Source organism: Phodopus roborovskii, unplaced genomic scaffold (genome assembly GCF_943737965.1).
Source record: "Phodopus roborovskii unplaced genomic scaffold, PHOROB, whole genome shotgun sequence".
NCBI classification, from domain to species: Eukaryota; Metazoa; Chordata; class Mammalia; order Rodentia; family Cricetidae; genus Phodopus; species Phodopus roborovskii.
The window spans coordinates 11,859,346-11,875,269 of record NW_026126407.1 but is presented as its reverse complement, the minus strand read 5'-3'; the positions used below and the strand labels follow the sequence as shown (position 1 = coordinate 11,875,269).

At 46.5% G+C, this 15,924-nt stretch overlaps 2 protein-coding genes across 3 annotated transcripts; one reads left to right on the top strand and one right to left on the bottom strand.

The window, feature by feature from the left end:
* Positions 1–3,632: 3,632 nt before the first annotated feature.
* Positions 3,633–7,403, bottom strand: Shbg (sex hormone binding globulin). 2 transcript variants are annotated; one of them, XM_051180250.1, is made up of 8 exons: positions 7,193–7,385; positions 6,727–6,818; positions 6,181–6,370; positions 5,726–5,887; positions 5,436–5,595; positions 5,170–5,306; positions 4,657–4,864; positions 3,633–3,948 (listed from the first exon to the last, which is right to left on the bottom strand). In XM_051180250.1, exons 1-8 carry the CDS (start codon positions 7,295–7,297, stop codon positions 3,800–3,802), a joined length of 1,203 nt encoding a protein of 400 aa, XP_051036207.1. In that variant the 5' UTR covers positions 7,298–7,385; the 3' UTR covers positions 3,633–3,799. The 2 variants fall into 2 exon arrangements, with proteins under 2 accessions (XP_051036207.1, XP_051036208.1); XM_051180251.1 differs by lacking the exon at positions 5,726–5,887 and having other exon boundaries at positions 7,193–7,403.
* A 2,624-nt stretch (positions 7,404–10,027) lies between these two features.
* On the top strand, positions 10,028–11,787 carry Sat2 (spermidine/spermine N1-acetyltransferase family member 2). The gene is made up of 6 exons (XM_051180260.1): positions 10,028–10,266; positions 10,432–10,483; positions 10,626–10,709; positions 10,775–10,876; positions 11,098–11,138; positions 11,483–11,787. Exons 1-6 carry the CDS (start codon positions 10,201–10,203, stop codon positions 11,648–11,650), a joined length of 513 nt encoding a protein of 170 aa, XP_051036217.1. The 5' UTR covers positions 10,028–10,200; the 3' UTR covers positions 11,651–11,787.
* The last annotated feature ends 4,137 nt before the right edge of the window (positions 11,788–15,924 follow it).

Below are 15,924 nucleotides of genomic sequence, written 5' to 3'. Positions count from 1 at the left end.
CTTTATAACTAAGGATGACCCTTGAAGCCCTTGCTCTTTCTGCCCCTCCGACCTCCACCCAAAATACTGGGACCATAGATTGAGCTACCAACGTAACTTTTGTTTTGAGTTTTTGGGTCGGGTCTCTGTAGCCCAGGCTGTCTGTCCTTCCCTTAATCCTCTTGCCTTAGCCTCCCAAGTGCTGAGATTACAGGAAGGAGCCACCTACCATTGCCTGGCATATTTGTTTCCTTCATGGGTTAACTGTTCCCCTCCCACCCCGACAGCAGGGATTGTGTTTGTCCTTGTCCTTTTCATCAGTGTCGCCTCAGTGTCCGGAACAGCAGTAAACACACAGTATGTAATAGTTGAATGAACATGCCCAGGTGACCAAAGTTGACTCTGAATATAAATCAAGGATCAGAACTGAATTTAGAGTTGGGCGGTGGTGGTGCGTGCTTTCCCTGGTTGATCTCTGCAGAAGGGAATCATAATTCCAGCTGGTGAGATACTAAGGCTTGGGTGACTGGGTGGCCGAGGCTGAGGACATATCTTGGTGACTGGTCAAGTGCTTGCCTACTTTGCATGAAACCCCACATTCCTCTCCAGTACCCATAAAACCAACCTAGTAAAGCACATCTATAACTGTACTCAAGAGGTAGAGGCAGAAGGAGCAGACATTCAAGGCCTTCCTTGACTACATACCAAGTTTGAAGCCTGCCTGGACCTGGACCTGGAATACTCTAGATCTTTTCCCAAAAAAAAAAAAAAAAAAAAAAAAAAAAAAAGGAAAGAAGGAAAGAAAGAAAGAACACAAGAGAAAAAAGAAAGAAAACTTTAAAAAAATCTGGAGAGATGGGATAGTAACTAAGAGCATTTGCTGCCCTTGCAGAGCACCCAGATTTGGTTTACAGCACCCATATTGTCTGACTCCCAATTGCCTAAAATTGTAGCTGCAGACCATATAACTCCTTCTCTTCTGACTTCCTCAGGCACCTGCATACATGTAGTTGGTGTACATCCATACACTCAAGCACACTCATATACACATAAAATGTTTTAAAATATTAAAAAAAAATTTGAAGCCAGGCGTTGGTGGTGCACGCTTTTAACCCCAGCACTCCGGAAGCAGAGACAGGTGCATCTCTGTGAGTTCTAGGCCAGCCTGGTCTACAGAGCAATTTCCAGGACAGGTTCCAAAGCAATGCAGAGAAACCCTGTCTCAAAAAAAAAAAAAAAAAAAAAAAAAAAAAAAAAAAAAAAAGCTGGTTAAGAGCACTGGCTGCTTTTACAGAGGATCCTGGTTCAATTCCCAGCCCCCATATGGCAGCTCACAACTGTCTGTGACTCATGTTCCAGGGGATCTGATACCCTCACACAGACATACATGTGGACAAAACACCAGTGTACATAAAATACAAATAAATAAATTTTAAAAAAGCAAAAAAATTATTATTATTATTATTTGGTTTTTCGAGATTTTCCTCTGCTTTCCAAGTGTTGCAAATAAAGGCATGCACCTGATACACACACACACACACACACACACACACACACACAAACACGTACAAAAAGAGGTTTTGATTATCAGTCCTACTCCCACTCATGGGAGCCTTTCTCTTATAAGCTGTCTTTAACCCTTAATAGACTGTTCCTAAGCTGGGCATGTGGCACATGATATTAATCTCAACACTTGGGAGATAAAGGCAGGAGGATCTCTGCAAGTCTGAGACCAGCTCACTCTATATAGTGAGTACCAGATCATTCAGAGCTACCTACTTAATGAGATCCTGCTTCAAAAAACAAAAATAAATAAGTAAATAAAATAAAACAGACCATTTATTTTCTCCTTACTAAATAAGAAAAGAGAAGAAATAAGTTGGGAGGCTGGAAGCTTGAGGTTCTCGCTAGGGACGGTTTAAAAGTTCTTGAGTAGCCAGGTAGCATTGGTGGTGGCCCACACCTTTAGTCCCAGCACTCAGGCCAGCCTGGTCTACAAAGCTACACAGAGAAACCCTGTTTGGAAAACAAACAAACAAACAAAAAAGTTCTTGAGTAGATTGGCGAGATGGCTCAGAGGTTAGGAGCTCAGATGGTTAGAGCTCAGAGGTTAGGCTGCTCTTCAAGAGGTCCTGAGTTCCCAACAACCACATGGTGGCTCACGACCATCTATGGTGGGATCTGATGCCTTCTTCTGGCATAAACTCATACATGCAGATAGAATACTCATATACATCACATAAAACAAAGAAACCTGAACTCACTCTGTAGACCAAGCTGGCCTCAAACTCACATGCCTCTGACTTCTGAGTGCTGGGACTAAAGGCATGGGCCACCAAACGCCCAGCTAAAAAAAAGTTCTTGAGTTAAGGCAGTGCAGGTGGTACACACTCTACAGTGATAGAGTCAGGAGGATCTCTGTGAGTGTGAGTGAGGCCAGCTTGGTCTACACAGCAAGTTCCAGGCCAGCCAGGGCTGCATGGTGAATCTGAGAGACAGAACTGAGGGCTGGAGCTTCCTGAGGATTCCTTGGAAGCAAGGATTCCAAAAAGAGCTGAAATATGGAGCTGGGGGCTTGGGCAGGTTCCCATGGAGAGTGAGGGTCATCACTGTTTTCCAGAGGCTCAACAAATGAAGACTGCATCAGCATGTTCTGTTTTTATCTTCAGACAGGGCCTCGGACTGGAGATGGGGAGTGTTTGTCTAGTGTGTACAGACACTGATTCCATCCCCAGCACCACAAAATCAAGCAGGCAGGCAGACCTGACTGGTCTTATAGTCCTACACCTCATCAGCTACAGAAGGGTGACCCCGAACCCCCCGGAAGTCCTGCCCACCCTCTGAGTGGTGGGATTTCAGTCACCACTGAATGCAGTGTTGCACATCCCACCTGGGCTTCCGGCATGGAGGCAAACACTCCACCAAGGGAACAGCATCCCTGTCCCTCTTTAAATTCTTTGATGTCATAAATTTTCCGAATCGGTCTTTTCTTTCTAGCTGGAACCAGTACAAACTAGCTTTTGTTTCATGGAAAAAGACTGAGCTGCTGCTTCGGACCTTTCTCCTTTTTCGAGGTGCTGGGGACAGAGCCTAGAGCCTCCCACCCTCAAGGAAAGCTTTTCACTCCAAGCTCTTTTTACTCCTCCCCTGGCTTTCCCAGAGCCTCTGTGGCACTCTTACGCCCCCTGCTGCCCCTTCTCTGGACAGCAGTGGACATGCCAAAAACCAAAATGACCAAGACAACAAATTCCTGTGCTGACGCGAGAGACAGGAAGCTGGAGTCACAGAACGTGGGTGTTGGGGAAGGGGAGAGGCTCCCGGTTTCCAGAGAGTGACGTGTGTGTCCATGGTCCCTGCTCCCCGGGCCCCGCCTAAGTCACCACATTCTCAGGAGATCTCTGTCTCTGCCTTCCAGACTGTTACATCTTCATTATCTCTGCACCAGTACAACTCTCTAAGTGCACTTTCGCAGCATATACAATTTCTAATTGTTCCTCCATGTGTTGCCATTTGAAGCAAACCCACCTCTCCTACGGGTCTGTGAGCATCAAAAGGAACCTCCTTGTTATTACTCTTCAATACATCCCAGTGCTTGCCACACTGCCTGGTCCACTGCCAGAGCACAGTAAATATTTGTTGAATAAATGAGTGAGTTGCATTCAAAGTTCCTTTTTATTTTTAACGACAGGGTTTCAGATAAGCCCATGCTGGCCTCAAACATGTTATGTAGTCAAGGATGACATTGAGGTCCTGATTCTCCCAACTGCACCTGTCCTGGATTTACAGGCATGTACCACCATGCCTCCTTCTCAAAGGGGGTTTAGTGGGAAGTGTGAGAGACATTGTTTGAGCTGTGAGGACAGCTGTGAGTCCAGATGTTCTGGCTTCTGTTCAGGGCCTGGTCTATGTCCAGTCTCTGTCCTTGTATCCAAAGATCACTCAAGCAAAAGGAAGCAGAAGAGTTGTCCCCTAGAAGAAGGTGGCGTAGAGTAGATGTGGCATCGGGGCGGCTCAGACCCAGTTCCTTTCTCTATGTTACAACCCTGCCTATCCTGGAACTCACTTCATGGACGAGGTTGGCCTTGAACTCACAGAGATCTGCCTGCTTCTGCTTCCTGAGTGTTGGGATTAAAGGTATTTACTACTACCACTCAACTTAAAGATTTTTTTCTTTTTCTTTCCCTTCCTTCCTTCCTTCCTTCGTTCCTTCCTTCCTTCCTTTCTTTCTTTTAGGACCAAGTCTTACTATGCAGCGCAGGCTGGCCTTGAACATTCAACTTTTCCTGCCTAACCCTCCCCGGTCTCCCCAGTGTGTGTGCGCGCGTGTGCGTGTGCGTGTGCGTGCGTGTGTGTGTGTGTGTGTATAACTATGCTTAGCTCCCCTTTTTTATTCCTGTTTTACTTTTTAGTTATAAAACCATGGGCCTCAGATCTCTGTGAGTTCAAGGCCAGCCTGGTCTACAGAGCTAGTTACAGGACAGCTAGGGCTACACAGAGAAACCCTGTTTTGGAAAAAAACAAACAAGCAAGCAAACCATGGGCCCCATGCATGCTAGGTTTGCATCCTATACCTGAGCAACATCTCATAAGTCATCTCTTCCCTCCCTGAGGTTTCCTTCCCTAGAATGTATTTTCTCTCCCTGTAGCTTACATACTTAATAAATAGCATTCTCTTACCTGCTAAAGCCCCAAGGGAGAGAAGGCCTTGAGGGTGAGACCAGAGTCTCTGGAGAGTGGCAAGTCTTGAAATAGACACAGCAAGGACCTCTCTCTTTGGTCCTTGGCTCAAGACCACTTTGAGTATATCCAGCTTCAGCTGAAGAGGGAGTCCCATGTCCAAGGGTAAAACTACTTTTGGTTCTACTCCAGAAGACAGCACCACTTTCTACAGTGAGCGGATCAGAGGAAAGAATGAGCCCTATCTACACCTTGCTGCTCCCCTAGCTGCTTTAATTTGGCCTGTGAGATATACTTCTGTTCAGTTTCCTGGTTTGACCTTCAATGAAACCATCCCCATCCCCAAATAAACATGCAATCTAAGTAAAAGCAGTTTGCATTCTGGGATATTTCTCTGGCTCTCCACTGTGATCTGAGTGCCCACTCAAGCCTTTCCACTATTAAAAGCCCCCCTTTGCCTCATTTCTCCCAGAATCCACTAAATATAGCCAACATCCCACCCTCTTCCTTTACTTGATCTTGGAGGTGAAGGGTGAGCCAAGAAGAATTTGTTCTTGTCCCAAGAGCAAGGAGGCATCCTGAGCCGTCCACCAGCTTCAATCCCAGTTCCAGAGAAAAGCTCCAGGGGTCCGTGTGAGGCTGGGGAATGTCTGGGGGGAGAGAAGTAATTCTTCTAGGCCTTAAGACTTGGGTTTTATGGAGAGATGAGCAGTGTTAAAGAGAGACAGCAGAAGGCAGGACTGGGACATGGAGGGGAAAGAGAGGTTTAAAAAGTCTACCTTGGAGACTGAATTCTGCATAGGTTCCTGGAGGGAAGAACAGTCCAGGTTGCAAGTCCACATCACAATTTCCAAGGTTAGTAGGGGCAGAGGGTGAGAGCTGAACCTGGTGGCCCAGCCAGATATCTCGACGTACACAGCCATCCAGGGCAGGAACCAGCTGAAGTGGGTGGGAGTGGAAGGGAGGGAAAATGTTGGGATGGTGGAATCAGGGCATCTGAATCCTAACCACTTGCATATTCCCTTAGAAGAACTTAGGTTTCCATAGCTCAGCCCTAGGATGTAGTTACCGGGAACCGAAGACTGGAGGTAGGGAGGAGGAGTCCCCCTAGGGCAATCCTCATGCTGGGCCAGGGATTGTCAGCCAGGGTTCCAGAGATTTGTCTCAGGCACAGGAGCTCCTTCCCATCCACCCACAGCTGCAGTGAGTCCCCACTCATCTTCAGCTCCACCTACAGGAGGTGGTCAGAAGCACAAAGAAGCTGCAGCAGAGGGCCCTGAGCCTGTCGCCTCCACTTTCTTCAGAGGCAGCCTAGTACAGCTGACAGAGGATGCACTTGGAGACACATCTCTGGCTCACTCAGTCACTTACACACTGACTCAGCCTTGGAATTCCCATCTGACGAAACAGGGACAAGAATAGCTACTTCACAGAGACTGTGTATCGCTAAGGGATGCTCCTGCTTTCCTTCCTCGTCAGGTCAAGGTGAGCTCTCCTCGAAGAGGCAGAGGTGCCATCTCTTACCTGGTGCCATCTCCCATCATTCAGCCGAGGGCCAACGCCTACTGTAAGCTGAGCCCATAGATTGTGCAGCTGGATTTCAAGCTGGCCATCCCGAAGTCCCAGCATGAACCAATCATCTTTGGTGTTGGTGTCCCCATAAAAAATCACTCCCTCTGGATCCAAGGTTCGAAACTCAAAGGAGGAATAGGGTCTAGAAGGACATGGAAGGAGAGACTGTATATGGGGGTGTGTGGGGTTTTAGGATTGGGGGAAGAGGAACTCCGGGAGATAATAGGGAAAGGGGAAGGACAGATATAGGGAAAGGGGAGATCAGAGGGCTGGGTCAAGAGGCCAAGTGACAGGGCTGGAGAGGTGGCTCAGCAGTTAAGAGCACTGGCTGCTCTTCCAGGGGACCCAGGTTCAATTCTCAGCAACCACATGACAGCTCACAGCTGTCTGTAACTCCAGTTCCAGGGGATCTGACAGCCTCACACAGACATGCAGACAGGATAAGCATCAACGCACATAAAAATAAATTAAGAAAAAAGAGGCAAGTAACTCCCATACTTGCTCATTTGGGTGAAGTCAATGGTCATAACAGCGACAGGCTCTTGTCCTGGGCCATTGCTGAGGTACCTAGCTGGAGAATCCTGAGCATTCTGTCAGAAAAAGAAAATAAGCCGGGGGCTGGAGAGTTGGCTCAGAGGCTAAGAGCACTGGCTGCTCTTCTGAATGACCCAGGTTCAATTCCAAGCATCCACATGACAGCTCCCAACTACCTACAACTCCAGTTCCATGCAATCTGACACCCTTATACAGACAGACATACATGCAGGCAAAACACTAGTGCACATGAAACAAATAAATCTAAAACAAAAGAAAGAAAAAAAAAAAAACCAAGCTGCCCAAAGACATTTCAGAGACAGAAAGAAAGTTACAGCTACAGGGTCAGAGGAGGGGAGAAGGGGAAAACAGAGCTGAAATGCAGCTCATTTAAACACACACGGGCTGAGAACGCTATCCCATTCTGCACCTGTGTAGGGACAATGTGTCTCAGGGCCTGTCCCTGGTGGGTGTGAGGTGGCGGCAGCAGCAAGAGCAGAAGTAGCAAGGAGGTCACAGAGTCTCGGTTCTCCATGGTTAGCAGCTCTCCACTCTGTGGCTCAATCTGAGGAGAACGTGTGGGGGTAGGTAGCCGTGCATGGGTGGTGGAGGGTTAAAGGTTGCTCCGGGGGAAGAAGGGGGGCCAGGAGACAGGGACACTGACCGCGTGGCCCCTCTGAAGGCAAATGAGGTGAGGGACAGAGTCTCTCCACGACTGTCCCCTGCAGCCAAGAACTCTATGAGAAAGCATCTCATCTCTTATCCTCCTCTGTCGTCCAGTGTGACTCCTTTGGGCATGCCTCCCACAAGGGGAGGCTGCCTAGGCCAACTTGAGATCTGGAGGCAGTTCTCGCTGTCTAACTAGCATCCCGTACTAGGGTTAAAGCTGAGGCGTGGATCTCTTGCTATCTGACCTTGGGAGACACACTTCACCTTTGTGTTTCAGTGACTTTGTCAAAGGAGGACCAATCTGTGTGGAATTGCTGTGACTGGAGGTGGAAACAATGCAGGCTTGTGCCCAGCATCTGATAGGACGCCTCCCCTAGCTTTGCCAGGTCTAGAATGCTGCTCTTGCAAGAAGGTATCATCTCTTATGCGCTTCCATGGATACTGAGAAGAAATCTGCCTATAACTCAAGCACATGAGTTCAAAGCTAGTTTGGACTACAGAAAGACTGTTCTTTTTTGTTTTTTGTTTTGTTTTGTTTTGAGACAGGGTTTCTTTGTGCAATATCCCTGGCTGTCCTGGAACTTACTTTGTAGACCAGGTTGGCCTCAAACTCAGAGATCCACCTCCTTCTGCCTTCCAAGTACTGGGATTAAAAGCATGTGCCACCATTGCCTGGCTCAGAAAGACTATTCTAAAAAGTGGTGGGAGTATGGATGGCTCAGTGGGTAAGAGTAACTACTGCCAAGCCTGATGGAGTGAGTTTGTGCCACAGGATCCACAAAGTTGTCTTCTGGGCTACACACACACACACACACACACACACACACACACTTGCACACACACACATGCACACACACACACACACTTGCACACACACACATGCACACACACACACTTGCACACACACTTGCACACACACTTGCACACACACACTTGCACACACACACTTGCACACACTTGCACACACACACACTTGCACACACACACACTTGCACACACACACACTTACAGGTGTCAGTTATACACACACACATATACATACTAAACAAATGTTTAAAATAAGGAAGGAGGAAAAAGCAATAAATATTTCTAGCTGGGCATAGGTGAACCTCTGTGAGTTGAGAGTCAGCCTCATCTACATGGCAAGTTCTAGGCCAACCAAGGCTACATAGCCCTGTCTTAAAAGAGAAGAAATGAAAAGAAAATTGGGGGTGGGGGGTGGAGGCAGCACTAGAGAGATGTCTCAGAGGTTAAAAGCATTGGCTGCTCTTCCAGAGCACCTAGCTTCAATTCTCATCACTCATATGGCCACTCACAACAACTGTAACTCTAGGTCCAAGGGACCCAACACACTCTGTAGGTCATGTAAGTGATTCACTGATATACATTCAGGCACTTACCCATACACATAAAATAAACATTTTAAATTAATAATTATATATTAAAAAGACAGTTATGCCTGCCAGGCGTAGTGGCACATGCCTGCCTTTAATCTCAGTGCTTGGGAGGCAGAGGTAGGCTCATCTCTTTGAGTCTGAGGCCAGCCTGGGCTACAGAGTGAGTTCTAGGATAGCTAGAACCTGCCTTGGGAAAAAGAAAAGAAAGTTATAAAAAGAACCCAATACCCAACTCAGGTCCTCTGGAAGAGCAGTAATTGCTCTCTCTTAACTACTGAGCCATCTCTCCAGTCCAGGGGGACAAAAATAAAAAGGACATGGGGCTAGAAAGATGACTCAGTGGTCAAGAGCACTGACTGCTCTTCCAGAGGACCCATGTTGACTTCTCAGCACCTGAGCACCCACATGGCAACTCATAACTATATGAAACTCCACTTCTAGGGACCTAACACCCTCACAGAGACATACACGTAAGCAAAGCACCAATCAACGCATATACAATAAAAAATAAATAAAATAAATTTTAAGCCGGGCTGTGGTGGCACATGCCTTTAATCCCAGTACTTAGGAGGCAGAGATTTCTCAAAAACCAAAAAAAAAAAAAAAAGGAGGCAGAGGCAGGCAGATCTCTGTGAGTTCGAGACCAACGTGGTCTACAGAGTGAGTTCCAGGACAGGCTCCAAAACAATACAGAGAAACCCTGCCTTGAAAAACCAAAACAACAACAAAAAACAAAACAAAAAAGCCATTATTGGCCACCCAACAGCCATAGGAAGCAATGGTAGGGTTTCTTCAGCACGTCCAGAGGTACTGGATTTAGTGCCCAGAACCAAAGAAGGGAAGAGCTGTAAGGGGCAGAGCACAAGACTTCCACTCTTAAAGACAGGAAAATGGCTAAGGGTCTTACGCTCTTACGCTCACGCAGGGTCTGGGATACCGCAGTGGCTAGGCGACTGAGAGTGAAAACTAAAGCCTTTAACTGGCGCATACTTAACTTAAAGCAGGAGTGGGCTTTTAAGCCTAGGATATATAACACTGGTTCTGAACCCTCCCAAGCTTTAACCCCTGCTCCTTGCCTTGTCACGGGACGAGGCGGGGCAGGGGTGGGTGGGGAAATCGTCTTAACTAGAAGCTGATTGGCTGGAGGGCGGGGTGCAGAATTTAAGGCCTTTCCTAGCAGAAAAGTCCACCAGCCTGATCCATGCTCCCCGCGGAGACCCGCTGGTGTTCGAACCCTGACTGGGAGCTCCTAGCATTTCTTCTGTCCCTCACTTCCAGCTCTTTGAGACCTGAGTTGTAGACCCTTTCTGTGGTCCTAGAGAACGGAAGTGGGGATTGTCTTTGATCTTTGATTTTGACAGTGAGAATCTGGATGGCTTCTACACGGATCCGAGAGGCCAAGGAGAGAGATTGTGGAGACATTCTGAGGATGATACGGGTGAAGACTGCGGGCTGGAAAATGGAGTGCCATGGGGCTGGGAGCAGTGAGTGGGAGGGAGAGAGTTAGACATGGTGTGTGTGTGGGAGGGGGAGGGGGTGGACTTTGGACCCTGCTCTCAAGGCGGCAGGCCCTTCCTACCCTGGTCTTGTCCTCCCGTCGTAGGAACTGGCTGAGTATGAGAAACTGTCCCATCAGGTGAAGATCAGTGAAGAAGGTGAGGCTTTTACCTGGGTCCTGAGGCTGGGGTGGAGGAAAAGGTTGGATTCCTAGAGTAGCTACTGGACTGTCCATTAATCCAGTGTCTCTCTGTCTCTCCCCGCCTGCCCGCCCCTTTTGTCATACTTCAATCTCTACAGCTCTGAGAGCAGATGGCTTTGGAGAGAGCCCTTCCTTTCACTGTTTGGTGGCAGAGGTTATTCCAGCACCTGGGGAGCTCCAAGGTAAAGGACCCTCCAGGTATCCTCAGTTTTTCCTCCCAGAGGCCTTACCCTTCTTTCATTTTCAGGGCCCCTTGTGGTGGGCTTCGGGCTCTACTACTTCATCTACAGCACATGGAAGGGACGCAACATTTATTTGGAAGACATCTATGTGATGCCACAATACCGGGGTACTAATATCGGGGCAGAGCCTAGGGGTAGACACAAAGTACCCACAGACCCACTGAGCAATCCTCAGACCCATCCCCTTTCCTGCCCCCTAATATCAGCCTATGGTTCCTTCTTTTTTCTCCTTTATTCCTGATAGGGTCTTCAGGGAGTGGAGTTTTTCCTGGGTCTGCAGTCCAGATTGGCCTCAACTCAAATAATAGTCCCCTTTTTTCCACTACAGGTCAAGGGATTGGAACCAAAATAATCAAAAAGGTGGCTGAGGTGAGCAAATGGGTGGAGGTTAAAAACTAGCTCCCTCCCCTCCCAAGAAGAACAAAACCAGAAACCAACCAATTGGCCAAACAAACAAACTGCACCCCACCAAGAATGTATGGTGGTGCCCAGGCTGAATGAGGAGATGAGAAAAATTCTTCCTTTTTTTCTTTTGGTTTTTCGAGACTGAGTTTCTCTGTGTGGCTCTGCTGGCCTGGAACTTGCTGTATAGACCAGGCTGTCCTCAAACTCACAGATTTGTCTGCCTCTTGAGTGCCAAGATTAAAGGTGCAGTGCGGCACCATCGGCTTTCTTTTTGAGTGCAGGGCAGTGAGTAGTGTCTTCTCCTATAGGTTGCCCTGCATAAGGGGTGCTCCCAGCTCCGCCTGGCAGTTCTGGATTGGAACAAGAAGGCCATGGACTTGTACAAGTCTCTAGACGCTCAAGACCTGACTGAACTGGAAGGCTGGCACTCCTTTCGATTTGAAGAAGCGGCAATGAGGAAGTTGGCAGGGTGGTGACAACATCCCCTGAAGGAGTTTTCTCTACAACATCCCTGAGACTCCTTTCACAGACCCTGCCCCAGACAGACTAACCCAGAGTCCTCCCGGGTGCACAGAGGGTGTTGTTACGAATGAAAAATAAAATAGTTTGTCCTGGTGTGGTGTTGGGTGGTGGACTTGACAGAAGGGCACATGGTGTGGCCGCTTTGAAACCCTTCTTTTGTTTTCTGGTTGGAGAATATTGCTCTGAAGGGGCTGGAACAGCTGGAGAGCCAGGAGTACTGGGAGGCCCCAAGGGCTTAGGGGACCCTAGTTTTATCTCCAGCCTCTGATTGTATAAAGCGAACAAGGGACTAGAGAGATGTCTGTGGTTAAGAGCATTGGTCCTCTTCAGAGGACTCAGGTTCAATTCCCAGCACCCACATGGCAGCTCTCAACTGTCTGTAACAGTTCCAGGGGATCTGGCATCCTCATAGAAACATACAAATAGACTAAACACCAATGCACATAAAATAAAAATAAATTTAAAAAAAATTTAAAAAGAACAAGAGTGTATAGGAATGGCATAGCAAGCTTGTCAATCATGTTTGGAACCCAGGTCTTTTAGGACTGATGTGCCACAGACTATAGACTGCCTGTTGTCAGCAATTCAAGGGACACTGGAAGAAGCAATTGCCTTGCCTTAACTAATCAACCTCAACTAGTTACATATGATGGCATGGTACTGGGGAGGCCGAAGTAGGAAAATCCCCAGGGTTCAGGGCCCATCTGGAAAAGTGAGACCTGCCTCATAGAAAACAAAATTAAGCCAGGCAGTGGTGGCACACACCTTTGATTCCAGCACTGGGGAGGCAGAGGCAGGTAGACCTCTGAGTTCGAAGCCAGCCCGGTCTACACAGTGAGTTCCATAGCTAGGACTGTTACACAGAGAAACTGTCTGGAAACACCGTAGGGAACAATAAAGGAAACAGGCTATCTTTTTCATATTTTTATTTGTATGTTTGGTTTTGTTTTATCCAGACAGGGTTTCTTTGTGTGTAGCTCTAGCTGTCCTGGAATTCACTTTGTTAACTAGGCTGGCTTGGAACTCCAGAGGTCCTCCAGACTCTGCCTCCCAGGTACTGGGATTAAAGTTGTGCACCACCACTGTTGCTGGCCTTTAGGGTCCACAGTATATAACTCTGTCTGGACTGGAACTCACTGTGCAGACCATCACATTGGTCTAGAATTTACAGAGATTCACTGCCTCTGCCTAGAGAGTGCTGGGATTACAAGTGTGCATACCCAACCCAGTAATTTTTTGTTTTGTTGTTCTGAGATAGTTTCTAGCCCAGGCTGACCTCCAACTCCTTGTAGCCAAGAATGACCTTAAAATTTCCAATCCTCTGTACTTCTAGAGTGCTGAGATAACAGGGAAATGCTACCATGCCCATTTTATGGAAGTGTTAGGCTTAGAACACAGGGCTCATGCATGCTAGGAAAGCATTTATTTATTATTTTAAGTTAAAACCCTCATCCACATTTCCTTTTATTTTTATTCATTTTTTATTTGTTTTTTGTTTTTGTTTGTTGAGACAGGGTTTCTCTGTAGCTTTGGAGCCTGTCTTGAAACTCATTCTGTAGACCAGGCTGGCCTTGAACTCACAGACATCATCCTGTCTCTGCCTCCCAAGCACTGGGATTAAAGGTGTGCACTACCACAACCAGTTCTCTTTTATTTATTATTTATTTATGTTTGCATTATTTATTTATTTGTGTGTGGGGGCACATGGATGCCATGGCCCACTCTAGTAGTGCATGCGCATTGCATGTATATGGTACACAGACATACAAGCAAAGCACCCATACACACAATAACTAATAAATTAAAAAAGAAAAACAAACTCATCTGGAATGGAGCCTGGTAATGCAGGTATGTAATCACAGACACTCAGAAGGCTGAGGCAAATTTGAGAATTCTTCAAGATTTGGGAAGATCCTGTCTCAAAAAAAAAAAAAAAATAAAAAGGTTTTAAAGTTACACAGAGAAACCCTGTCTCAAAAAAAAAAAAAAAAAACCTAAAAATATAAAGTTATGGTAGCATAGGCTTTAGGCTTTTAATCCCAGCACTCAGGAAGCAGAGGCAGGCAGATCCCTGGTGGGATATTTGATCACACAGTGTGAAGATGTGTCTTTTTTAAAAATCCCATCTGCAGAGGGCACCTATTGATTGGTTTAATAAAGGACTGAATGACCAATAGGTAGGCAGGAGAGGATAGGCGGGACTCCCAGGCAGAGATAGGAACTCCGGGAAGAACATAAGGCACTAAAGATTTGTCAGCTAGGCTCAGGGGAAGACAGACATAAATTATTGAGAGGTAAAGAGCAGCATAGCAAAATATAGATTAATATAAATGACTTGATTTAAGTTTTAAGAGCTAGTTGGGACCAGGTGGTGGCGGCGGCATAAGCCTTTGATCCCAGCACTCTGGAGGCAGAATCAGACATCCCTGAATTTGAGGCCAGCATGGTCTACAGAGCGAGTTCCAGGACAGCTAGGGCTGTTGCACAGAGAAACCCTGTCTCGGAAAAAAAAAAAAAAAAAAAAAAAAAAACAAACAAAAAGAGCTAGTTGGGAACAAGCCTAAGCTAAGGTCAAACTTTCATAATTAATAAAAAGTGCCTGTCATTATTCAGGAGCTGATGATATAAAAAAAGTCCAAATTTAGATCCCTGAGTTGGAGGCTAGCCTGGTCTATAGAGCAACTTCTAAGATGGCTAAGGCTACAAAAGAGAAACCCTGTCTCAGAAAACAAACAAACAAAAGGATGTTTAAATGGGCTGTAGCTGTATCTCAATGCTGGAGTGCATGCTTAAAATGTACAAGGCCCTGGCTTTCCAAGGGAAAAAAAAACCTAGTTGGGCTAGGTAGAAAAACACCTACCCGCCTAGCTTTTGGGAAGACATAGGTTTGATTTTCAGTCCCCAAATAAAACAAAAATAATGCCTAGGAAATGGGTCAACAGCTAAAAACAATTTATATTTTTTGGAGGATCAGGTTTTGGTTCCCAGGACCCACATGGTGGTTTACAACCATATATAGCTTCAGTTCTTGGAGATCAAACATTTATTTTTCATCTACCTGGGCACCAGGCACACACATGGTGCACATACATAGGCCCAGGCAAAATTGCATAAAGTTAATGTATAAATTAAAAATAATTTAAGTGGGAGACATGGCTCAGAGGTTATGACCACTGACTGTTTCCTCCAGAGGTCCTGAATTCAATTCCCAGCAACCACATGGCGGTTCACAACCATCTGCAATGAGATCTGTTGCCCTCTTCTGGCATGCAGGCATACATGCAAATAGAACACTGTATACATAATAAAAAATAATAATCTAAGCAACAGAAATCCCACAACCAACCTCAAGCCTGACCTCCACAGCAAGCTGTGTGTGATCCTGAGCTACAGAAGAAAACATGTCTTAATAAACAAAAGCCAAGGGGCTAGAGAGAGGTTCAGAAGTTAAGAGCACTTGTCCTTGCAGGAGACCAAGTTTGGTTCCCAGCACCTAAATGATGGGTCACAAACAACCATAATTCCTCTTCCAGGTGACCCATAGTCTCTCCTGATTTCTGAAGGGCACCACGTATGTGATACACATAGTAGTTTAAGACAAAACAAAACCTTCCAAGCAAGGCAGACTTGGTGGCACACCTGTAAACCACAGCACTGGGGAGATGAAAGCAAAAGCCTCAGAAATTCAAGGCTACCTTGTCTCCATAGTGTTGGGCTATGTGAAGCCCTGCTTCAAAAGATGCATACCTGTAGCCTAGGTCCTGAGACAGGAGGCTCTATAAGTTTCAAGCCAGCCTGAGATAAACATAAAAAACAACAGGCCCGATGGGGAGGGGTGGTACAAGCTTAATCCCAGCCCTTGCTTATCTCTATGAGTACAAGGTCAGCCTTGTCTACAGAGCAAGTTCCAGGACAACCAGGGCCACACAGAGAAGGTCTATCTCAAAAAACAAACAAACAGAAACCCCCAAAAGCCCCAAAGAAACAACAAGAAAACAGATGGAGATGCTGATGAGACTCAGTCTGAGAACTTTAGTTATATCTCCTGGACCCTGATAGTTGCCCAATGGTATGCCTGCTCCCAACAAATACATGAAATAAACTACCCTCACCCAAAATCAAGTGGAAACTGGTTGAGGAAGACCTTTAGCATCGACTGGCCTCTATACCCACTCCATACTGAAAGTACATGAATACCTGAACACACGCCTGTGGGAACACATAAAGA

What these genes read in the sequence shown, in the direction of transcription:
- Shbg (XM_051180250.1), bottom strand. Translation starts at nt 7,297, where the DNA reads ATGGAGAACCGAGACTCTGTGACCTCCTTGCTACTTCTGCTCTTGCTG. An exon ending in GACACATTGTCCCTACACAG is followed by an intron (nt 6,819 to 7,192) that starts GTGCAGAATGGG and finishes TTTTTCTGACAG; the next exon opens with AATGCTCAGGATTCTCCAGC. An exon ending in CCTCCAGTCTTCGGTTCCCG is followed by an intron (nt 5,596 to 5,725) that starts GTAACTACATCC and finishes CACCCACTTCAG; the next exon opens with CTGGTTCCTGCCCTGGATGG.
- Sat2 (XM_051180260.1), top strand. Translation starts at nt 10,201, where the DNA reads ATGGCTTCTACACGGATCCGAGAGGCCAAGGAGAGAGATTGTGGAGAC. An exon ending in GGTGAAGATCAGTGAAGAAG is followed by an intron (nt 10,484 to 10,625) that starts GTGAGGCTTTTA and finishes CAATCTCTACAG; the next exon opens with CTCTGAGAGCAGATGGCTTT. An exon ending in TAATCAAAAAGGTGGCTGAG is followed by an intron (nt 11,139 to 11,482) that starts GTGAGCAAATGG and finishes CTTCTCCTATAG; the next exon opens with GTTGCCCTGCATAAGGGGTG.